The sequence below is a fragment of the Phyllobates terribilis genome, unplaced genomic scaffold (genome assembly GCF_046119375.1).
Source record: "Phyllobates terribilis strain yellow unplaced genomic scaffold, ASM4611937v1 Scaffold_12__6_contigs__length_324123572, whole genome shotgun sequence".
NCBI lineage: Eukaryota > Metazoa > Chordata > Amphibia > Anura > Dendrobatidae > Phyllobates > Phyllobates terribilis.
The window spans coordinates 23975724-24002492 of record NW_027362772.1 but is presented as its reverse complement, the minus strand read 5'-3'; the positions used below and the strand labels follow the sequence as shown (position 1 = coordinate 24002492).

Below are 26769 nucleotides of genomic sequence, written 5' to 3'. Positions count from 1 at the left end.
GCCAATCTCTAATAATATGCTCACTTTCAGGACTGAAGTGCTCGCCCAAATTTTACATTTTATTTTGCTATAACATGCATTAAACAGGAAAGTTTTCTATAATTAACATCTATTCTCAGCTCCCTTATTTCCTAGGGTGTAAATAATACACTGAAAATTCATTACTACTGTGTGTTTTCTATAATGAACATTTATGCTCTCTCCCTGATATCCTAAGGTGTAAATAATAAACTGAAAATGAATTACTACTGTGTCTTTTCTATAATGAACATCTATCTTCAGCTCCCTTTTATCCCAGGGTATAAATAACAAGCTGCAAATTAATTACTACAGTGTGTTTTCTATAATAAACATCTATCCTTGGCACCCTGATATTCTAGGGTGTAAATAATGAACTTAAAATTCATTACTCATGTGTTTTCTATAATGAACAACTATCCTCATCTCCCTGACATCCTAGGGTGTAAATAATAAACTGAAAGTTAATTACTACTATGTCTTTTCTATAATAAACATCTATCCTTGGTTCCCTGATATCCTAGGGTGTAAATAACAAACTGAAAATTCATTGCTACTGTATGTTTTAAATAATGAATATCTATCTTCAGCTCCCTGATATCCTGGGGTGTAAATAATAGACTTAAAATTCATTACTACTGATTGTTTTCTATAATGAACATCTATCCTCAGCTCTCTGATATCCTAGGGTGTAAATAATAAACTGAAAGTCCATTACTACTGTGTCTTTTCTATAATAAACATCTATACTTGGTTCCCTGATATCCTAGGGTGTGAATAACAAGCTGAAAATTCATTACTACTGTGTTTTAAATAATGAACATCTATCTTCGGCTCCCTGTTATCCTGGGGTGTAAATAATAAACTTAAAATTCATTACTACTGATTGTTTTCTATAATGAACATCTATCCTTGGCTCCCTGATATACCAGGGTGTAGATAAACTGAAAATTCATAACTACTGTGTGTTTTCCATAATGAACATCTATCCTTGGCTCCCTGATATCCTAGGGTGTGAATAATAAATTGACAATTCATTACTAATGTGTCTTTTTGATAATGAACATCTATCCTTATCTCCCTGGTATCCTAGGGTGTAAATAATAAACTGAAAATTCATTACTCCTCTGTGTTATCTATAATGAACATCTATTCTCAGCTCCCTGATATACTAGGGTGTAAATAAACTGGCAATTCATAACTACTGTGTGTTTTCTAAAATGAACATATATCCTCAGCTCCCTGATATCCGACTTAGGGTGTAAATAATAAACTAAAAATTCATTACTACAGTGTGCTTTCTATAATGAACATCTATCCTCAGCTCCCTGATATCCCAGGGTGTAAATGATAAACTAAAATACTCATTATTACTGTGATTCAATGTATGTTTAATAAAAAAGAAACCTCGCTGTTTTGACCTTTGATCACATTTTGTAGAATCTTTTTGCAGTCAGTACAAGTCTGAGAACACTAATGGCTTACTCTTGATACTTGTTCACACCAAGGGTAAATCAATATTACAGGAAAGAATTTTAAGTTTGTTGTTGAGTATCTGTGACTCTCACACGTTCCTGAGGCAATCACTTCCCTCAAAGTCAACAGAGCTCTCAACTCCAAATCCCTTGTCCTAATCAGCAGTGATCCGACTAAATCAACACAAATATTGTCTTGCAATTTTTATCCGCACCTCGGCTAAGAGCTGCGGAACAAGAACCATTCAAAATGAGGTTTATTCTTTCACTATCCAGTTTGTCCAAAATATCTGACACTAATTCCATCTAGGTGCCCCAAAGTGGGTTATGTGAGCTGATGTCACTTTGCAAGTAGGTTTTAATCACTCAAAAATTGGGCGTCAGTAAGGTAAGTTCCTCATCACGAAAGTGTACAAAGCTCTGCTATTCTAATCCATACACTTTCTACAATCGCTCACTGCCGGGGCTGGTAACATCTGATACAAGGTAGGTGCCGGGTGTTGGACCCTCATCAATCTAACTTTGATGGCCTATCCTAGGGATGGGTCATCATATCAATAATGTGAATTACCCCTTTACATGTTTTGATACAGGTGATCATGGGCATCTTTTCTGTTTCTGACGCATGTTTTGTACTAATATTATTGATACTCGGTGTTGTGAAGTTGCAGTTGGCATATATTCCTCCGGCAGGTTTATATCGATCAGGTTATGTATCTTACTTATAATTCTGGTGCCAAATCTGTATCCTGGGACCTTGGATGTGGTCACACTTGTATCAGTAAGTCCCTGGGAAAAGCACAGGTGGTAAACTTGTGTCGCCGAGAGATAATTCCGCTTGTGTTTATTCAGGTATTAGTGATGTAGACGGAGGTGGAATAAAATATTCTGAGTACTGTTAGCAATTCAGTCATTGAATTTAATGAGAGTAGCAATATAATCAATATGTAATTTCAATAATTCAATGAGATAATGAAGCTTTTGCCTTTCCCCTAGTGCGTAATAATTAATTTTAATGCTTATCTGCTTAGCAGATGATTGATGCTCAGCAATGATCAGTGTTCTCAATTAAAATGTTTCACCTAATAGGCTAATATAGAAAAAGGTATAATCCTCAACTCCCAGCATGCCCAAGGGTGAAGCACAAATTTCATATTCTTGTGTTAGGAACTTTCTCAGTGTTGTACCATTCCTTGCATCAAGTACCAAGATTAGTGGGACGAGGAGAAGTGACAACTGCTTTGTGTTCATTTCTGGATAGGAAAATTGGTTGTCACTCTTTTAGTTCATTTACCTATTTTTCTGCTATTTTTTGTATGGCAGGAGGGAAACTGACGTGGGATTCCACCATAAGTCCCAGATTAGTCACTTTCTGGCTCATCCTCAAAAGCCCATGACATTAATAATGAAAATCTTGATTTCTATAATCCACAGGATGTTATGTCAATGCGAAAAGCTGAAAATACAAGTTGGAAATGTTAATAATTCACCACTTAATCAAAAGCGCTGGTTAAATAGGAAAGTATTAGTGCAAAATTCTCAGTCGTCAGAAATGTTACTACTACTTGTGGGAGCTCTACTGCGGTCGGCAGGTGAGATGGTGAGGATATGGGGCGCTCAAGAAATATAGGATGTGGGGGTATTTATTATAGGAAGCCATAGATTATCATACAGGGGTCCTCATCTTAATGGTGTTCATGACCTAACTGTCAAGATTCTCAGGAGCTGAGGATGAGGATGTAACAGCCTCGCTACCACATTACAAGCAGTTTCCTGCATGTAAGGGGTTAAATAGATTTTTTTATTACAACACTTACTGATGGGTTTTTATTGGGATATAAGAAAGAGCATAAGACAAATATGATGTTCCTGACCAAGTACCCTCTGCAGTCTATCTCTGTCCTTCCCTAACCCTGTTGCTCTTCTTTGTATAAATTGCGCTTTAACATTTTGAGTTGATCACCCAATTTTGAACTTTTCCAACCACTGACAGCATCAGAGACCTTAAAAATTGTAAGAAATTGAAAAATAAAGTATAAAAACGCTAGAAAACTCCATGTTAAAGTGATAAAATTATAAAGTAACATGTATGTCTTAAAATGTATTAATACATTCATACAAGCTCCCTGATATCCCTAGGGTGAAATTTATGTAAAACATTCACTGCAACTAATAAACATCAATGAGCCTTTAAGTGGCAGCTTCTTTAGACCATAAGGTTAATCATATAATAGATATTTGTATAAAAGGAACATTTATGACACTGTTAGAAGGACTTATAGGGGGCTCTGTGTTGACACATGGGTTGTGATGAAATTTAAAACTAAGCGGAAAATGTATCCCACCCCATCTTTTCTTGAATGCTTCATTTCCTTGATTGTAATTTGTCAAATATACAGTATCCCTGTGGTGGGCTGTGGTAAAATGGCCACCAGAGCCGGTGCATACGCAGATTGAGATCTCGAGAGATGAGATCTCATCCGAGGTCTCAATCTGCACATGCGCCGCCTCCAGCGGCCATTTTCCCGAAGTCCGCAGCAGGGATATGTACGAGAGAGGGGACTTCCTCTCACCAGCATCGACGTCTTCTGAGAGGACGGGGCCCGCAGCATCGCCCCACTCCTCCTGCCGCCACTGACCTCCTGAATCAGAGTCCCTGGCTCCTGTGACCCCGCTCCATTACTGCTGCCCCCCAGGAAACATACCTTTGGATAATAAAATGCATCCCCCTTTTCCTCCCAAATTTAGGGGGAAAAAGTGTGTCTTATAATCCGAAAAATACGGTATATTTGATGTTCATTTAATTCATCTCTATATTTATGGTCCCTTTTAAAAGAAAGTGGGTCTCAGCTCTCTGGTATCCAAGGGTGAAATTCAGATGGCTGAATGCAAAATTAAGGTATTATATGATAAGGTAGATATGAATACGAATACCAAAAGTCTCCCATAACATTCATCTGTCTAAGAATTGTTCTTATCTGTGCTATCTTATATTTCTACCAGTGAACGCCTATTCCATAGAGCGAATTATAGGAGGCGAGGAATGTGTCCCTCATTCACAGCCATGGCAGGTGGCACTCTACTATTTCGATAGATTCAACTGTGGAGGAGTGCTCATAAATGAATTCTGGGTTTTAACAGCTGCTCACTGCAATGCATCGTAAGTGCCATGTTTACCTATATACTGGTTCTCCATTACTAGATGCAAAGATATATATTTTTTTATATCTTTTAAAATTTGTAGCACTTTGAGCATTGCAAATGATTTTTACAGTTCTATGAATCATTAGAATAAAAATATAACCTGCTTTCCTAATATTATGTTATCTTTGTTTAATAGGAACATTCAGGTTCGGCTCGGAGAACATAATCTGAACGTGTATGAGGGAACAGAGCAATTCACATATGCTGCAAAAATATGTCCTCATGAGGACTACAGCTTACAGACATACGACAATGACATTATGCTCCTGAAATTGCCCAGACCGGCTATACTCAATGAATATGTGAATATCATTTCCACTGAGTCACCGAAGCATTGTGACAACTGTCTAATCTCAGGATGGGGAACAACTACCAGTCCTCAGGGTAACAACCAATACACAGATAATGAACAGTGTGCAATTATCAGCAAGAGCAATCACCATAACTGTCTCTAACATAACACTGCCCCTATGTACAAGAATATATGTACTATAATACTGCTCCTATGTACAAGAATATAACTACTATAATACTGCCTCTATGTACAAGAATATAACTACTATAATACTGCTCCTATGTAAAAGAACATATCTACTATAAAACTGCCCCTATGTACAAGAATATAACTACTATAAAACTGCTCCTATGTACGAGAATATAACTACTATAATACTGCTCCTATATACAAGAATATAACTACTATAATACTGCCCCCTATGTACAAGAATATAACTACTATAATACTGCCCCTATGTACAAGAATATAACTATTGTAATACTGCCCCCTATGTACAAGAATATAACTACTATAATACTGCCCCTATGTACAAGAATATAACTACTATAATACTGCTCCTATGAACAAGAATATAACTACTATAATACTGCCCCCTATGTACAAGAATATAACTACTATAAAACTGCCCCCTATGTACAAGAATATAACTACTATACTACTGCCCTTATGCACAAGAATATAACTACTATAATACTGCCCCTATCTGCAAGAATATAACTACTAAAATACTGCCCCTATATACAAGAATATAACTACTATAATACTGCCCCTATATACAAGAATATAACTACTATAATACTGCCCCCTATGTACAAGAATATAACTATTATAATACTGCCCCTATGTACAAGAATATAACTACTATAATACTGCCCCTATGTACAAGAATATATCTACTATAATAATGCTCCTATGTACAAGAATATAACGACTATAATACTGCCCCCTATGTACAAAAATATAACTACTATAATACTGGCCCTATGTACAAGAATATAACTACTATAATACTGCCCCCTATGTACAAGAAGATAACTACTATAATACTGCCCCTATGTACAAGAATATAACTACTATAATACTGCCCCCTATGTACAAGAATACAACTACTATAATACTGCCCCTATGTACAAGAATATAACTACTATAATACTGCCCCCTATGTACAAGAATATAACTACTAGAATACTGCCCCTATGTACAAGAATATAACTACTATAATACTGCCCCCTATGTACAAGAATATCACTACTATAACACTGCCCCCTATGTACAAGAATATAACTACTATAATACTGCCCCCTATGTACAAGAATATAACTACTATAACACTGTCCCTGTGTACAAGAATATATCTACTATAATACTGCCCCCTATGTACAGGAATATAACTACTATAACACTGCCCCTATGTACAAGAAAATATCTACTATAATACTGCTCCTTTGTGCAAGAATATAACTACTATAATACTGCCCCCTATGTACAGGAATATTACTACAATAATACTTCCCCCTATGTACAAGAATATAACTACTGTAATACTGTGCCCTATGTACAAGAATATAACTACTATAATACTACTCCTATGTACAAGAATATAACTACTTTAATACTGCTCCTATGTACAAGAATATAACTACTATAATACTGCCTCTATGTACAAGAATATAACTGCTATAATACTGCCCCTGTGTATAAGACTATAACTACTATAATACTGCTCCTATGTACAAAAATATAACTACTATAATACTGCTCCTATGTACAAGAATATAACTACAATAATACTGCCCCTATGTACAAGAATATAACTACTATAATACTGCCCCCTATGTACAAGAATATAACTACTATAATACTGCCCCCTATGTACAAGAATATTACTACTATAACACTGCCCCCTATGTACAAGAATATAACTACTCTAATACTGCCCCTATATACAAGAATATAACTACTATAATACTGCCGCTATGTACAAGAATATAACTACTATAATACTGCTCCTATGAACAAGAATATAACTACTATAATACTGCCCCCTATGTACAAGAATATAACTACTATAAAACTGCCCCCTATGTACAAGAATATAACTACTATACTACTGCCCTTATGCAAAAGAATATAACTATTATAATACTGCCCCTATCTACAAGAATATAACCACTATAATACTGCCCCTATGTACAAGAATATAACTACTATAATACTGCCCCTATGTACAAGCATATAACTACTATAATACTGCCCCCTATGTACAAGAATATAACTACTATAACACTGTCCCTGTGTACAAGAATATATCTACTATAATACTGCCCCCTATGTACAGGAATATAACTACTATAACACTGCCCCTATGTACAAGAAAATATCTACTATAATACTGCTCCTATGTGCAAGAATATAACTACTATAATACTGCCCCTATGTACAAGAATATAACTACTATAATACTGCCCCCTATGTACAAGAATATAACTACTATAATACTGCCCCCTATGTACAAGAATATTACTACTATAACACTGCCCCCTATGTACAAGAATATAACTACTATAATACTGCCCCTATATACAAGAATATAACTACTATAATACTGCCGCTATGTACAAGAATATAACTACTATAATACTGCTCCTATGAACAAGAATATAAATACTATAATACTGCCTCTATGTACAAGAATATAACTGCTATAATACTGCCCCTGTGTATAAGACTATAACTACTATAATACTGCTCCTATGTACAAAAATATAACTACTATAATACTGCTCCTATGTACAAGAATATAACTACTATAATACTGCTCCTATGTACAAGAATATAACTACTATAATACTGCTCCAGCGTACAAGAATATAACTACTATAATACTGCTCCCTATGTGCAAGAATACAACTACTGTAACACTGTCCTCCTGTGTACAAGAATATAACTACTATAATACTGCCCCTATATACAATGATATAACTACTATAATACTGCTCCCTATGTAGAAGAATATAACTACTATAAAACTGAACCCTATATACAGGAATATAGCTACTATAATACTGTTGCAATGTACAAGAATATAACCACTATAATACTGCTCCCTATGTACGAGGACATAACTACTATAATACTACTGCCTATGTACAAGAATATAACTACTATAATACTGCCCCCTATGTACAAGAATGTAACTACTATAATACTGCCTCCTATGTACAAGAATATAAGTACTATAATACTGCCCCCATGTACATGAATATAACTACTATAACACTGCCCCCTATGTACAAGAATATAACTAATATAATACTGCCTCCTATGTACAAGAATATAACTACTATAATACTGCCCCCATGTACAAGAATATAACTACTATAATACTGCCCCCTATGTACAAGAATATAACTACTATAATACTGCCCCCTATGTACAAGAATATAACTACTATAATACTGCTCTAATGTACAAGAATATAACTACTATAATACTGCACCTATGTACCAGAATATAACTACTATAATACTACCCCCTGTTATGCACACGCCCGGGCTAAGCGGCGTGTGCGTGTGATTGGTAGTGATTCCACTGGACCGTGCCGGAGAGTGAATGCCTGGAGGGGCGTGACTAGGTATTCACCCGATCCGACCAGGGTCGCACGACGGCATACGACGCCAGTGCACCAAGGAGGAACCGAGCAGAGGGACCAGGTGCTACTCCAGGACAGACCCCGGACACGGCTGTTGACCCACACAGGGGAATACAGGAACAGGCTGGTAGGCTGGCACACAGACTGGTGGGTATAGGCAGGCACGACTGGTATGCAGGCAGGCGGGTATGCAGGCAGGGGGGTAAAGACAAGCACAGCTAGAGTGCAGACAGGGAGGCACTAGCAGGTAGGAACACAGGCGGGATAGGACCCAGTACACACCGGGACTCAGGAACAATACAGGCAGAGGGTTACAGGCAAGCACAGCTAGAGTGCAGACAAGGCTGAGCAGGGAGGACAGGGCTCTGTTCACACGGAACAGACAGGAAGGGAAAGACAGAGCCAGATACTCACACAGTACTTGCAGAGACAACAAGCAGGAGTTAGGTACGAGTTCAGACTCTGCAGAAAAAGGAAGGGAACGGACATAGAGGCAAAACAGGTAAAGGACAGGAGAGAGTTCAGACTGGAACTGAGTGTACGGAGGAGACCGACACTGCAGAGGGATACAGGAGCGGGTCTGGGAATACGGCCCCCAGAGAGGCGGAACGAACAGGCAAGGAGCGTGTTCAGACAGGACAGACCAGACACAGGAGCGGGTCTAGGAAATCGGCCACTAGAAGGCGGAACGAACAGGCAAGGAGCGTGTTCAGACAGGACAGACCAGACACAGGAGCGGGTCTAGGAAATCGGCCACTAAAAGGCGGAACGAACAGGCAAGGAGCGTGTTCAGACAGGACAGACCAGACACAGGAGCGGGTCTAGGAAATCGGCCACTAGAAGGCGAGAGGAACAGGCTAGGAGCGAGTTCAGACAGGTCAGACAAGATACAGGAACGGGTCTAGGTAATCGGCCCCTAGAAGGCAGGAGGAACAGGCTAGGAGCGTGTTCAGACAGGACAGACAAGAGAACACAGAAAGGACTCAGTTCAGACACGGGAGCTGATACCGCAAAGCAGGAGACATACAGGACTCAGTTCAGACACGGGAACTGATACAAAAAGCAGGAGACAAGAGACGGGACCTGGCACCTTCAGAGTGCAAGCACACACTGAAGGAAACACTATGCTCAGGCAGGGATAGAAGGGAGCTGCTGAGCTATATACCAAGTGACAGACAGCAATAGGCTGAGGACGCACAAGGGGTGTGACCCACAGCAGGTACAAAAGGCAGGAAGTGATCGGGCGCCGCCCTTAAGCAGCAGAAACAGACACAAACAGACAGCATGGAGGGAAGCCAGAGAGACATTCTGGACAGGAGATCAAGTGCGCCCTCTTGCACAGTGGGAGATGGACCACCATGCAAGGACGCCGCCAGGTATGTTACACCCCCTATGTACAAGAATATAACTACTATAATACCGCCCCCTATGTACAAGAATATAACTACTATAACACTACTCCTATGTACAAGAATATAACTACTATAATACTGTGCCTATGTACAATAATATAAGTACTATAATACTGCTCCTAAGTACAAGAATATAACTACTATAATACTGCCCTCTATATACAAGAATATAACTATTATAATACTGCCCCCTATGTACAAGAATATACCTACTATAATACTGCCCCCTATGTACAAGAATATAACTACTATAATACTGCTCCTATGTACAAGAATATAACTACTATAATCCTGCCCCTATGTACCAGAATATAACTACTATAATAGTACCCCCTATGTACAAGAATATAACTACTATAATTCTGCCCCCTATGTACAAGAATATAACTACTATAACACTACTCCTATGTACAAGAATATAACTACTATAATACTGTTCCTATGTACAAGAATATAACTACTATAATACTGCCCCTGTGTACAAGAATATAACTACTATAATACTGTCCCCTATGTACAAGAATATAACTACTATAATACTGCCCCCTATGTACAAGAATATAACTACTATAATACTGCCCCCTATGTACAAGAATATAACTACTATAATACTGCTCTAATGTACAAGAATATAACTATTATTATACTGCACCTATGTACCAGAATATAACTACTATAATACTACCCCCTATGTACAAGAATATAACTACTATAATACTGCCCCCTATGTACAAGAATATAACTACTATAACACTACTCCTATGTACAAGAATATAACTACTATAATACTGTGCCTATGTACAATAATATAAGTACTATAATACTGCTCCTAAGTACAAGAATATAACTACTATAATACTGCCCTCTACATACAAGAATATAACTATTATAATACTGCCCCCTATGTACAAGAATATACCTACTATAATACTGCCCCCTATGTACAAGAATATAACTACTATAATACTGCTCCTATGTACAAGAATATAACTACTATAATCCTGCCCCTATGTACCAGAATATAACTACTATAATAGTACCCCCTATGTACAAGAATATAACTACTATAATTCTGCCCCCTATGTACAAGAATATAACTACTATAACACTACTCCTATGTACAAGAATATAACTACTATAATACTGCTCCTATGTACAAGAATATAACTACTATAATACTGCCCCTGTGTACAAGAATATAACTACTATAATACTGTCCCCTATGTACAAGAATATAACTACTATAATACTGCCCCTATGTGCAAGAATATAACTACTATAATACTGCCCCTATGTACAAGAATATAACTACTATAATACTGATTCATAAAATAGTATGTTAATGGTTGGACACTGTAATGTTGCTGTCATTGATGCTTATCGTTTTACTTTCCTTCCTATCAGAAACGTACCCTGATGTACTTATGTGTCTCAATGTTACGATTTTTACTGATGCTGACTGTCAGCAATTCTATGATGATGGCAGCATAACTGAGAACATGTTCTGTGCTGGAGACAGTGAAGGAGGGAAGGATTCTTGCCAGGTAAAATTTGGGCGTTGAATTGAAGAACATTCTCTTTCTACATGTTTATACAGGGAAAATATATATTTTTGTACCGTGTTAGCCAGTAGATAGAAAAATATTGAGATTTGAGAGTCCTCAGTGGTTGATACCTTTTAATTGCTAACTGAAAAGATGGTAACGAGTTGCAAGCTTTCGAGACTACGCAGGTCTCTTCATCAGGCTGGTAAAATGCAAAATCTGAAGAGTCGCATATTTATACACAATAAGACACAGAAATAATGCAATAGATGAGACAGGTGACGGAAAGCAGAGTTATTACTATGGGAAAGATAAACAGTTCTGGCTATAAATATTTTAGCAGTTAATAGATAAGGAGTGTGAAGGTTTTATTGTCCTGTGACGAGGTCCAGTGTTATGATGATGCCACAAGTCTGATGGCCACATTCCTTAGTTGATGTAGAATGACATAAATCCATGCGACACATTCATTCCTGCTATGAAAGTGTCAAAGGTCACCATTAGTTTATATTCCCAGACTCTTCTGTGTCTCTGAGATTTGAAATGACCTTTTAATACCAATAATTTCATGTCTTTGATGCTGTGATCAGGGAGACAAAAATGCTTGGCCACAGGTAGATCTATTCTTTTTTCTTTTATTGTTTGGCGATGATGATTCATCTTTTGCCCTGTCTCCCCTACATACAGACCCCCAGCTGGATATTTGGTACATGTAATTAAGTACACTACATTAGATGTGATGCAGCTGAAAGTACCTGGGATCTTATAGTCCTGATGTGAATTGCGTATCTTTTATCTTGTCTGTGTTCATTATAAACAGACAGGTTTTACATTTTTCTGGTTGCAGGGAAAGGTACCTGTAGCTGGTGGAGATGACAGGGAGCTTCTGACAATAATGCTTCTTAGATTTGGGGGCTACCTGAAACACAGAAGTGGGGGGTCTGGAAATATGGATTGTAATCGGGCATCTTTTTGTAGTAAGGGTTGTAGTTTCTGTGCAGCTCTCCTTAGTGCCTCCAGATTTGGATTGTAGGTGACTACTAGAGGCGCCCGGTTGCTTTCTTGTTAAGTTTTGTAATGTAGGAGATGATTTCTTTATGTTCTGGTGGCTCTTGTAATCTGATTCTCAATTGTTCTTGGATGGTTGCCCTGATTCAAAAAGGTCTTTCTGAGGCCATCAAGGTGTTTGTCTCTGTTAGTGTTGAGTGAGCACTAAAATGCTCGGGTGCTCGAAGCTCGGGCCGAGCTCGCCGTGATACTCGGGTGCTCGACCCGAGCAACGAGCCCAATGTTAGTCTATGGGAGACTCGAGCATTTTTGCGGTGGCACCCCCGGCAGTCTTTTAAAAGCCTAACAAGTGCCCAAAACGATAGTAACAGTGCTCAAATGACATGGGGACAGCATTGGGATCGCCCCAGGAAGCATTTCTGACCCCCAGGTCACTGCTGTCAACAACGTGGTCAGAGGTATTAAGCCACTTTTACAGGCTCACAATAAAACGAAAGTGAAACTTTTTTCCTGTGAAATATGTTAAGGAACATCCTTTCCAGGGAAAAGACTTGTGTATAAGTTAAAATAAATGACCAAAAACAAAAATACTCCTCCACACCTTTGTCTATGTTCACAAGTAGCATTTTTTATGCGTTTTTGCACCTTTGTATTGCTTTCAACTATGACAAATGCATTCACCGGGAAATGTCATTTTAACATTTTACAACCTTATCTGGCCATGTGCTGTGTGACACATGCATAAAGTGCCGAAAAGACATGGGAACAGCATGGGGAAGACCCCTGGAAGCATCTCTGACTCCCAGGTCACTGTCTAAAAGTGTGCCCATCATAAGTGATCCTTGCCTCATCAGAAGATGCAGACTTGCAACTATCCCCATGCAAGTTCTAGTCCCAGGGCAGTGTTCAATTGTACCTCCCCCATTCCTTGCAATACAAGCGCAAGTATGCAGCCTGCCACCCACCCACCCCCAGGCTGCAATACCAGACCGCTTGCTTGCTTGAACTTGAAATTGGGCCTTTTAGGCATGTGGAGGCGGAATCTGGCCACCACGTCATGGCTGTGTTGGCGGCCTGGAATCCATACTCAGTCCCCAGCCGCCCGGCGGCCGGGTGTCCATACTCAGTCCCCAGCCGCCCCGCGGCCGAGTGTCCACACGGTCCCCAGCCGCCTGGGGGCAGTCGGGTGTCCATAAACGGTCCCCAGCCGCCCCCATTTCTCCTTGGAACATCCCCCCACACACTTTTCTTAGCCCGGCCTGCTTTAGGCAGCATTGGACGAGCCCACCAGAGAATCAGACTCCTCCGGTGGGCCCTGACTTCTCCATCGGTGGAGTTGAGAGTGCCAAGGTGAGGAGCATGATGATGATGACAGAAGTTAGCATCTGCTATGTTTTCTTTTAATGCAAGTGTAAGTGTGCAGCCTGCCACCCACCCACCCCCAGACTGCAATTCCATACTGCTAGCTTGCACTTGAAATGGGGCCTTTTAGTTTAGAGGAGGCCGAAGCTGGCCACTACCTCATGGCTGCTTCGGCAGCGAGGTATCCATACTCAGTCCCCAGCCGCCCCTATTTGTCCTGGTGTGCCTTATACATAAGATTAAGCGCGTATACCAAAACATTACCTGTGCCCTCCCCAGTGCATTTAGTGGGAAGGAGAGCCTATTCCGCTGTAGTGTGTGCATGCCAAACCCCTGTTCATGGTACATGTGAAGATGCCTCCCACCTTGCACCTGTCGTTGCAGACTTGCAACTATCCCCATTCAAGTCCTTGTCCCAGGGCAGTGTTCAATTGTACCTCTCCCATTCCTTGCAATTCAAGCGCAAGTATGCAGCCTGCCACCCACCCACCCACCCCCAGGCTGCAATACCATACTGCTTGCTTGCACTTTAAATTGGTCCTTTTAGGCATGTGGAGGCGGAATCTGGCCACCACGCCATGGCTGTGTCGGCGGCCTGGTATCCATACTCAGTCCCCAGCCGACTGGTGGCCGGGTGTCCCCGCTTGCTCCCCAGCCTCCAGGGGGTGGCCGGGTGTCCATACTCGGTCCCTAGCCACCCCTATTTGTATCGGTAACCTTTCCCACACTTTTCTTAGCCTGGCCTGCTTTAGGGCAGCATTGGCCGAGCCCACCGGACTATCAGACTCCTCCGGTGGGCCCTGGCTTCTCCATCAGGGGAGTTGAGAGTGCCAAGGTGAGGAGCATGATGAGGATGATAGAAGTTAGCATCTGCTTTGTTTTGTTGTAATGCAAGCGCATGTATGTAGTAGCGGCTAGGCCTGAGGAGGTCAGCGTTTTGGCGCATATCCTACCTCCTCCGAGGATTGCTGGATGTTTTCCTGCTACTATCCAAGTTCTATGACTCCCGTTAAAACAAAGGTTCAGGTGATAAATGATGGATGAGGTAGTGGCAAAGGAGAAAGAGCAGGAGGAACAGGGACCATTCACATCAATATCAGGCCAGTCAACCAGATATGTCTTGTAGGATATGTTTCTGTAACAAAAGGAGCGGTTCGGCTACACAGTTGTAGGGCATACAGTGAGTGCAATGCCTACCAAAAATTTTGAGGCACTCCAATGCCCCTTGGAAATGACATGGAGGTCAGAGGGCGTTAACTAAACCTTTTTTTCCATTTATAGCAACTGGGTCTCCTGTGCACTGTTGGCCTAAGCAGTGAATGAAAGGCTTTCCAAAAATTATGAGGTACTGCAATGCCCCTTACAAGAGCCATGTGTGGCACCCCAGGGGTCTGGTCACCACAGTAATAGAGATTACGTCGGAGAGCAAGTGGGAGGTTTCCTGGTCAGGATCCCTTAAACATGCAACATCCTCCTGCCCCAGTCCTGGGAGGGGAGAATTCTGCCCTTATAAACTGGATCTGGGGTGGGGTTGAGTGAGTCAGAGAACAGAGAACAGTCAGAGTCAGAGTGAGAGCAAGGGAAAGTAACAGCAAGGAGCTCTGTAGGAGCTAGGAGCTAAAGACGAGGGGCTGGAAGCTGAGCAGAGCTCGCCCTGGCAGAAGACAATAGGAACCGGACACAGAAGTCCGAAGCTGTGAGGACTTATATATCCAGCAGCAGAAACCAGCCGGCAGGGGATTTCAGGTCCTCTGGCCATAGAAGCCCGGAGGCTCAGTCACAAGCAAGGGACCAGCACCGCCGTCGTGGAGCGGAGGCTAACAGAAGGCCCCAAGTCACCAGCCATACGGGTGAGCACTACACGGTACACTCAGGGACGTGGGCTACTTCTACCCGCTTACAGCAAGGTAGCCAGGAAGAGTGCAGACAGACGGGGAGGCCTACAACTCCACCTGGCCAGGGGAACTCCTGCTTGCTCACAGACTGACCAGGCCTCTTATGCTAGCCAGTACTCCCGGGAGGGTCTACCTTATAATCATCAGTAAAGACCCTGAACTGCACTGCAAAGCCCCTTAAAAGAGCCATGCAGTACAGCATATTACAAACATAAGTCCCATTATTGAGGAGTGGGTCTCCCATAGTATTTGCTTATGCTTTCCCAGCAAAAGCTGCCAAATATTAGGATGGAGCAACTTGCAATGCCCCTTACAAGAGCCATGCAGTACAGCATATTACAAACATAAGTCCCATTATTGGAGAGTGGGTGTCCCATGGTATTTGCTTATGCTTTCCCAGCAAAAGCTGCCAAAAATTAGGACGGAGCAACTTGCAATGCCCCTTACAAGAGCCATGCAGTACAGCATATTACAAACATAAGTCCCATTATTGGGGAGTGGGTGTCCCATGGTATTTGCTTATGCTTTCCAAGCAAAAGCTGGCAAAAATTAGGACGGAGCAACTTGCAATGCCCCTTACAAGAGCCATGCAGTACAGCATATTACAAACATAAGTCCCATTATTGGGGAGTGGGTGTCCCATAGTATTTGCTTATGCCTTGCAAGCAAAAGCTGCCAAAAATTAGGACGGAGCAACTTGCAATGCCCCTTACAAGAGCCATGCAGTACAGCATATTACAAACATAAGTCCCATTATTGGGGAGTGGGTGTCCCATAGTATTTGCTTATGCCTTGCAAGCAAAAGCTGCCAAAAATTAGGACGGAGCAACTTGCAATGCCCCTTACAAGAGCCATGCAGTACAGCATATTACAAACATAAGTCCCATTATTGGGGAGTGGGTGTCCCATAGTATTTGCTTATGCCTTGCAAGCAAAAGCTGCCAAAAATTAGGACGGAGCAACTTGCAATGCCCCTTACAAGAGCCATGCAGTACAGCATATTACAAACATAAGTCCCATTATTGGGGAGTGGGTCTCCCATAGTATTTGCTTATGCTTTCCCAGCAAAAGCTGCCAAAAATTAGGACGGAGGAACTTGCAATGCCCCTTACAAGAGCCATGCAGTACAGCATATTACAAACATAAGTCCCATTATTGGGGAGTGGGTGTCCCATGGTATTTGCTTATGCTTTCCCAGCAAAAGCTGCCAAAAATTAGGACGGAGCAACTTGCAATGCCCCTTACAAGAGCCATGCAGTACAGCATATTACAAACATAAGTCCCATTATTGGGGAGTGGGTGTCCCATGGTATTTGCTTATGCTTTCCAAGCAAAAGCTGCCAAAAATTAGGACGGAGCAACTTGCAATGCCCCTTACAAGAGCCATGCAGTACAGCATATTACAAACATAAGTCCCATTATTGGGGAGTGGGTGTACCATGGTATTTGCTTATGCTTTCCCAGCAAAAGCTGCCAAAATTTAGGACGGAGGAACTTGCAATGCTGGCACCCTGGTGGTATAGTGGTGGTGGAGGCTGAGCATAAGGAGAAGAAGATTAAACAGCCGAAACGAGGAAGCGTATACCCATGTGTGGGTGTGAAGCGGTGCATGTGAATACACCTCCCAAAATAACACAGTGGATTTGACTTTATGTTACTCTGCTGTCATTTGGTGGTGATGAGAAGTCTGGCCCAATCCAGCCCTTGTTCATTTTGATAAGGGTCAGCTTGTCAGCATTGTCAGTTGACAGGCGAGTGCGCTTATCAGTTATAATTCCCCCAGCAGCACTAAAAACACGCTCAGATAACACGCTAGCGGCAGGGCAGGCCAGGACCTCCAAGGCGTACAGAGCGAGTTCATTCCAAGTGTCCACCTTGGATACCCAATAATTAAAAGGCACAGAGGAATCACGGAGGACGCTGGTACGATCGGCAAGGTACTCCCTCACCATCTTTTGAAACTTTCCACTCCTTGTGAGAGTACCCCGCGCCTCAGGGCCTGTAAGCTGGGCGGGTGTCAGAAAACTGTCCCAGAACGTTGACAGTGTTCCCCTGCCTCTGCTGGATTGGAGTTGCATCTCTCTCGCCTGCACGTCTTGGTTGGGCAACGAACTGTGACCTCTGCCGCTAGCGTGTTCAGATGGGAATTTTTTTAAGAGTTCTGCAGCAAGGGCCTTCTGGTATTGCCCCATTTTTGTAGACCTCTCCACCTCAGGAATAAGAGAGTGAAAGTTCTCCTTGTAGCGGGGGTCTACAAGTGTCACCAACCAGTAATGACTGTCACCCAACATTTTGACAACGCGAGGGTCACGGTTAAGGCAGCGTAACATAAAGTCAGCCATGCATGCCAGACTGGTAACGGGCAAGATTTCCGTGTCCTCACCAAGATGACAACTGACCATGCTCTCCTCCTCCTCTTCCTCCTCCCCCCTGTCCTCAGGCCACCCACGCTGAACCGACGGTATGACACTTGTACAGGTACTACCGTCTACAACGCATGATATCAGCTCCTGTTCTTCCTCCTCCTCCTCCTCTCCCTCATTGTCCCCCAATGCACGTTGGGATGAGATGAGGCTGGGCTGTGTGTAATCGCCCGCTACGGCTTCTTGATCCATCTCATCATACTCTGGCTGCAATGCCTCCTCTTTAATTCTCTGCAGAGAGCGTTGCAAAAGACAGTCAAGTGGGATGCTGACACTAATGATGGCGTCATCGCCACTCACCATCTTGGTGGCCTCCTCAAAGTTTGTCAGGATGGTACATATGTCAGACATCCAGGTCCACTCCTGAGGTCTTATGTGTGGAGTCTGACCTGAATATTGACGGCCTTGTTGCAGCTGGTACTCTACAACTGCTCTCTTCTGCTCACAAATCCTTTGCACATGTGGAGGGTAGAGTTCCAACGTGTGGCGACATCACACACCAGTCGGTGTGCCGGAAGCTGCAAATGCTGCTGCAACACAGCAAGGGCGGCGGAAGCTGTAGCCGACTTGCGAAAATGAGCTGACAGGCGGCGTACTTTCACGAGCAGATCTGGCAACTCGGGGTACGATTTAAGAAACCGCTGAACCACGAGGTTAAGCACATGAGCCAGGCATCGTACGTGTGTGATCTCACCTCGCCTCAGAGCCGCCACCAGGTTACGGCCATTGTCACACACGACCATGCCGGGATGTAGGTTCAGCGGTCTCAGCCACAGATCTGCCTGCTCTTTCACAGCTGTCCACAACTCACAAGCAGTGTGAGGTTTATCACCTAAGCTTATGAGTTTCAGCACAGCCTGTTGCCGCTTGGCGGAGGCAGTATTGCAATGCTTCCAGCTTGTAACTGATATGGTGATATCTGAGATGGAGGCTGAACATGAGGAGGAGGAGGAGGATGCGCAGGAGCTGTACACTGTGGGGGCAACTCTGACTGACATAGGGCCTGCAATCCTCGGTGTGGGGAGGATGTGTTCCGTCCCAAGGTCCGACTGGGTCCCGGCTTCCACTATGTTTACCCAGTGTGCCGTCAGAGAGATGTACCGTCCCTGGCCACAAGCACTTGTCCACGTGTCCGTTGTCAGGTGGACTCTCCCAGTAACTGCGTTGTTGAGGGCACGGCAGATGCTTTGGGACACGTGCTTGTGTAGTGTGGGGTTGGCACACCGGGCAAAATAGTGTCGTCTGGGGACCGAGTACCGAGGGACGGCCACCGCCATAAGATTGCGGAAGGATTCCGTCTCCACCAGCCTAAAAGGCAGCATTTCCAATGCAAGCAGTCGTGAAATGTGCGAATTTAGGACTGTGGCCTGTGGGGCGTTAGCTGCGAATTTCCGCTTTCGTTCAAAGGTCTGGGATATGGACAATTAAACGCTGCGGTGGGACGTGGACGTGGACGTTGATGCTGTTTCTTGAGAAACTGCCATAACAAGTGAAGACTGAGAGGAGGGGGCATTTTTACATGCAGTATGGACAGGGGATTGCCTTGCACACACAAGAGGGGGTTCTATTGCACGCACAACAGTGGAAGAAGCAGTGGTGACACCCGCTGACACTGGTCGTGGACCCTGGGTTTCGCCCCACAAAGTCGGGTGCTTTGCTGCCTTGTGCCTGATCATGCTGGTGGTGGTCAGGCTGGTAGTTTTGTCACCCCTGCTGATGCTGGCATGGCAGGTGGAACATATGGCCTTTTTGGGGTTATCAGCAGAGTCTTTAAAAAAATTCCAGACTCTGGAAGACCTACCGCTTGTACTGGCAACGTCCCTCGTGTTGGTGATACCGGGAACGGTTGCCTGCCTTCTGTCTGCAGCCACCACACTGCTTCTTCCTGCCTGTTAGGGTACTCTGCCTCCCTCCCCCTGTGTGCTGCTGGCCTCGCTCTGCATGTCCTCCTTCCACGTTGGGTCAGTTACTAGATCATCCACCACCTCCTCCTCTTCCACTTGCGCACCACGATCCTCCTCCTCACTTCCTGGCAATTGTGTCTTGTCATCGTCCACCTCTTGTGACAGATTGCCAACGTCGACTTCCTGTGGCCGTGGCTGTTCAAATATTTGGGCATCGCAACATGGGATCTCCTCTGCCACCACTTCAAGCGTATCAGGCGAGGGGCCCAAATATGGAAATGGACCAGTGAACAGCTCTTCAGAGTGTCCAAGTGTGGGATCACTTGCTGTCTGACGACACTCGGCATGGTGGGAGGAAGGAGCATCAGGGTGAGGAGGAGTATGCGGTCAAGACTCACGGCTACTAAGAGTTGACCATGTGGAAGACAGACCGGAGGTGGTGGTGCCCAGGTAACTGGAAGTATTGTCTGCTATCCAATTAATAACCTGTTCACACTGATCAGTTCTCAATACTGGTGTTGTTCTGTGCTTCCCTAGTAATTCGGTCAAGAAGTGGGAGCGAGAAGATGTGGCTGTTGGTTGTGGCACATTTTCACCTTGGCCACGGCCCCGTCCTCTGCACGAACCATCACCAGAACGTCCACTTCCACGTCCCTTGCCACGCGCCTTGCCCATTGTAAATGAAGTAAAATAGCTTACACTTGCACTATCAATGGAAAAAGGATAATAAAGAGTAGATTAGAACCGTGGAAGAGGAAAACCACAGTTATTGTTTACTGGGGTATACCACACTTTTTTAAATAGAGATATTTGCTGCTGAACAGTGAGCGACACACTCAAACTGTTTTTTTTAGATACTAATGGCCCAAAAGTGGATAATACAGAGGTTTGTACCGTGGAACTGCAAAACCACACTTGTATTTCTTGGGCCTACACCAGACTATTTTCAACAGATATATTTGTGTCTGAAAAATCAGGGAGACACTATTATTTATTTTTTTTACAGCAAAAAATGCAAAAAGCAGGATAATAGAGATTTTTTACCGTGGAACAGCAAAAGCACACTTCTGTCTCTCTGGCCTGCACCAGACTATTTTCAACAGATATATTTGTGTCTGAAAAATCAGGGAGACACTATTATTATTTTTATAGAGCAAAAAATGCCAAAAACAGGATAATAGAGATGTTTTACCGTGGAACATCAAAACCACAGTAATAATTTACTGGTGTATACCAGGCTTTTTAAAATATATATATATATTTGCGGCTGAACAGTGAGCGACACACTCAAACTGTTTTTATTAGATACAAATGGCCCATAGAACTGCAAAACCACACTTCTGTTTCTCTGGCCTACACCAGACTATTTTCAACAGATATATTTGTGTCTGAAAAATCAGAGGCACACTTTTTTTTTGGGAGGGGGAGGGGGGACACCAAAAGGTTAATAAGATGGGTATTTGTACATTGTGAAGGAGGAAAAAAAACAGAGGATTTTGATTAAAAAAAAAGGATTTTTCCTGGCCCCCGGGACCTGGAGCTAAGTCCAGCAATTTCAGCAACAGGAGCAGCACACAGGACTGTAATGCAGCGTTTGCTGGTATAACCACTGCGTCTCCTATACAGCCTGCCTGCCTGCCTGCCTGATATACCTGGGATGGATATTAATCCTGAGAAGGACTGTTTGTTTGATCTGGCAGCCTTTACAGACCCTACACTAACTATTTTTCAGGCTATATCTCTCCCTAAATCAGCAGCGCTGTCCCTACACTGTCTGATCCGGAGCGACTGTGTCCAAGATGGCGGCGCCCGGTTTTAAATACTCGAGGTGACACTGTGCGGCCAGCCAATCACTGTAATGCCCACAAACAACATGGCTGTGGCATTACAGTGACTGGCTGACAATCCCTGCATGTTCATTGGCTCTGTAAAGAGCGCCAAACATGCAGGGCGGAGACCCGAGCTCCCGCCCGAGTAACCCGGAAATGCTCGGTGCTCGCCGAACATCCCGAGTAGCGTGATGCTGAACAGTGAGCGACACACTCAAACTGCTTTTTTTTTAGATACCAAAGGCCTAAAACTGGATAGTACAGCGATTTGACCCGTGGAACTGCGAAACCACACTGGGATGTTGGGCCTACACAAGACTATTTTCAACAGATATATTTTTGTGTCACAATAGTCAGGAGACACTACTGTTTTTCTTTACGGAAAAAACTACCAAAACCTGAATAATAGAGATTTTTTACCGTGGAACAGCAAAACCACAGTTATAATTTACTGGTGTATACCAGGCTTTTTAAAATATATATATATTTGCGGCTGAACAGTGAGCGACACACTCAAACTGTTTTTTTTAGATACTAATGGCCCAAAAGTGGATAATACAGAGGTTTGTACCGTGGAACTGCAAAACCACACTTGTATTTCTTGGGCCTACACCAGACTATTTTCAACAGATATATTTGTGTCTGAAAAATCAGGGAGACACTATTATTTATTTTTTTTACAGCAAAAAATGCAAAAAGCAGGATAATAGAGATTTTTTACCGTGGAACAGCAAAAGCACACTTCTGTCTCTCTGGCCTGCACCAGACTATTTTCAACAGATATATTTGTGTCTGAAAAATCAGGGAGACACTATTATTATTTTTATAGAGCAAAAAATGCCAAAAACAGGATAATAGAGATGTTTTATCGTGGAACATCAAAACCACAGTAATAATTTACTGGTGTATACCAGGCTTTTTAAAATATATATATATATTTGCGGCTGAACAGTGAGCGACACACTCAAACTGTTTTTATTAGATACAAATGGCCCATAGAACTGCAAAACCACACTTCTGTTTCTCTGGCCTACACCAGACTATTTTCAACAGATATATTTGTGTCTGAAAAATCAGAGGCACACTTTTTTTTTGGGGGGGGGGAGGGGGGACACCAAAAGGTTAATAAGATGGGTATTTGTACATTGTGAAGGAGGAAAAAAAACAGAGGATTTTGATTAAAAAAAAAGGATTTTTCCTGGCCCCCGGGACCTGGAGCTAAGTCCAGCAATTTCAGCAACAGGAGCAGCACACAGGACTGTAATGCAGCGTTTGCTGGTATAACCACTGCGTCTCCTATACAGCCTGCCTGCCTGCCTGCCTGATATACCTGGGATGGATATTAATCCTGAGAAGGACTGTTTGTTTGATCTGGCAGCCTTTACAGACCCTACACTAACTATTTTTCAGGCTATATCTCTCCCTAAATCAGCAGCGCTGTCCCTACACTGTCTGATCCGGAGCGACTGTGTCCAAGATGGCGGCGCCCGGTTTTAAATACTCGAGGTGACACTGTGCGGCCAGCCAATCACTGTAATGCCCACAAACAACATGGCTGTGGCATTACAGTGACTGGCTGACAATCCCTGCATGTTCATTGGCTCTGTAAAGAGCGCCAAACATGCAGGGCGGAGACCCGAGCTCCCGCCCGAGTAACCCGGAAATGCTCGGTGCTCGCCGAACATCCCGAGTAGCGTGATGCTCGGGCGAGTACCGAGCAGTGTCGAGCATGTTCGCTCAACACTTGTCTCTATCCATAGGGTCGGAACATATCCGATTGTATCTGATGGCTTGGCTGTAGACAATAGAGTTTTTTATGTGTTTTGGATGGAAACTGTCCCATTTAAGGTATGTAGGACGGTCGATTGGTTTATGGTACAAGGATGTGTGGCACCCCAGGGGTCTGGTTTCCACAGTAACAGCAATGTTATGTCTGAGAGCAGGTGGGAGGTCTCTTGGTCAGGGATCCTGTGCATGCCACACCTCCTGCCCAGTCCTGGGAGGGGAAGAACTTCCCCTATATAAACCTAGGGCTGAGGCAGGGTTAGTGAGTAAAGAAGAAGTAGAGACAGAGAAGCAGATATAGGAAAAGAACATCAGGAGCTCTGTGGGAGCAGTGCTACAAGGAGTCAGGGGCTGGCAGCTGCAGAGCTCGCCCTGACTGAGAAGTTATCACCGGACCCGGAGTCCGAGGCTGTGGGGACTAACTCCTACCCAGCAGCAGAAACCGACCGGCAGGGGGTTGCAGGTCCTCTGGCCCAGTAACCCGAAGGCACGGTCACACGCGTGGGACCAGCACCGCCGTCGTGGAGCGAAGCTACTAGAAGGCCCCGAGTCACCGGCCATACGGGTGAGCACCACACGGTACACTCAGGGACGTGGGCTACTTATACCCGCCTCTAGCAAGGTAGCCGGAAGAGTATCGTTAGTTTGGGAGGCCTACAACTCCGCCTGGCCAGGGGAGATCCCATCTGCTCAAGGACTGACCAGGCCCCAATCGCTAGCAAGTACTCCGGGAGGGTCTATCTTTGTCACCAGTAAAGACCCTGATCTACACCGTACCGTCTCCGAGTGGTTCCTGCTACCCCCATCATCCACGTCGGCTGCCCTGAGGCCATACCCCTCCCGTTGGGGGTTATACTATCACGCTGCACAATCCTACCACCGGCCTCAGCGGTCTGCCCTGCAGCAGCAGCTCCTTAGCTGTACTCAACGGGTGGCGTAGTCGTCCAACATCTACCGCTAATACAGCGCCACTTAGTCTGACTCCCTGGGCACGGACCGGATCACCGCCACGAGACTACAACCCTAAAGAGATCCGGCTCTGGGTAAGCTCCCGCGTGCACAACGCAGCGCGACACAGGCCCAGGGGCGCGTCAGATGTCTCTATTTTATTGTTCTGTAGTTGATGATGGTGTCCAAAAAGTTATTTTCAGTACAGGAATTGTTGAGTGTTAGGTTGATGGTGGGATGAAATCGATTAAAGTGTTCATGAAACGTCTTCTACAATCACCTACAATCCAAATCTGGAGGCGCTAAGGAGAGCTGCACGGAAACTACAACCCTTACCACAAAAAAATGCCCGATTACAATCCATATTTCCAGGGGTCTGTATGTAGGGGAGACAGGGCAAACACTTAGGACAAGGATGAATCATCATTGCCACACAATGAAAGAAAAAAGATTATATCTACCTGTGGCCAAGCATTTTTGTCTCCCTGATCACAGCATCAAAGACATGAAATTACTGGTATTAAAAGGTAACTTCAAATCTCAGAGAGAAAGGAGAGTCTGGGAATATAAACTCATGGTGACCTTTGACACTTTCAGAGCAGGAATGAATGTGTCGCATGGATTTATGTCATTCTACATCAACTAAGGAATCCGCCCATCAGACTTGTGAGGTCATCATAATACTGGACCTAGTCACAGGACAATAAAACCTTCACACTCCTTATCTATTAACTGCTAAAATATTTATAGCCAGAACTGTTTATCTCTCCCATAGTAATAACTCTGCTTTCCATCACCTGTCTCATCAATTGCATTATTTCTGTGTCTTATTGTGTATAAATATGCGACTCTTCAGATTTTGCATTTTACTAGCCTGATAAAGAGACCTGAGTAGTCTCAATAGCTTGCAATTTGTTACCATCTTTTCAGTTAGCCATTAAAAGGTATCAACCACTGAGGACTCTCAAATCTAAATATTTTTCCACATATTTATAAAACATGATGACAAGCTCTGCATATCAATCATTATAGCAAATACCTGAGCCTGAACACTTGTCCCTTTGTGTAGTATTTAGACCAGATTGTCAATTATCGCTGTCAGATTATAATGAAGTTCTACAAACAACTCTTATCTCTCATATCTTACAGGGAGATTCTGGGGGTCCTCTGGTTTGTGGGTCCCAATTATGTGGAATCATATCATGGGGAGATCCAATCTGTGGACAACCCAATAAGCCCGGAGTCTACACCAAAGTTTGCAACTATCTTGCCTGGATTAAGCACGTGATGGAAACTGAAGATGACAGAATATGTAGAAATGGCTAACGGGGGAGGCCAATATGATACGTGGCCATGTCTGCTAAACCAAAATCTGTGTCACTGATATCTATCTCTGGTGATGATATGTAAAAATAAAAATATTAAAAATGTTCATGTAGGAAGACATTTCAATAAACTTGTCACTTGTGATATTTTTCTCATGTCTTTTTTTGTAAAAATGATATAATTCATACAATAAATAATAGGACTAGTAAACACCGTGCCCCATAGTGTCCTGATAATACACACAGTGCTTAAATATGAGACACCACGCCCAGATAATACACACAGTGCCCAGATAATACACACAGTGCCCAGATAATACACACAGTGTCCAGATAATACACACAGTGCCCAGATAATACACACAGTGCCCAGATAACACACACATTGCCCAGATAATACACACAGTGCCCAGATAATACACACAGTGCCCAGATAATACACACAGTGCCCAGATAATACACACAGTGCCCAGATAACACACACAGTGCCCAGATAATACACACAGTGCCCAGATAATACACACAGTGCCCAGATAATACACACAGTGTCCAGATAATACACACAGTGCCCAGATAACACACACAGTGTCCAGATAATACACACAGTGTCCAGATAATACACACAGTGCACAGATAATACACACAGTGCCCAGATAATACACACAGTGCCCAGATAATTTACACAGT

General features: G+C 43.2%; 1 protein-coding gene across 1 annotated transcript; it reads left to right on the top strand.

Moving 5' to 3' along the window:
* The first annotated feature begins 2913 nt into the window (after positions 1-2913).
* LOC141171961 (trypsin-like) lies at positions 2914-26227 on the top strand. Its single transcript, XM_073655694.1, has 5 exons — positions 2914-3085; positions 4497-4653; positions 4834-5081; positions 11464-11603; positions 25907-26227. Exons 1-5 carry the CDS (start codon positions 2929-2931, stop codon positions 26081-26083), a joined length of 879 nt encoding a protein of 292 aa, XP_073511795.1. The 5' UTR covers positions 2914-2928; the 3' UTR covers positions 26084-26227.
* Positions 26228-26769: the final 542 nt, after the last annotated feature.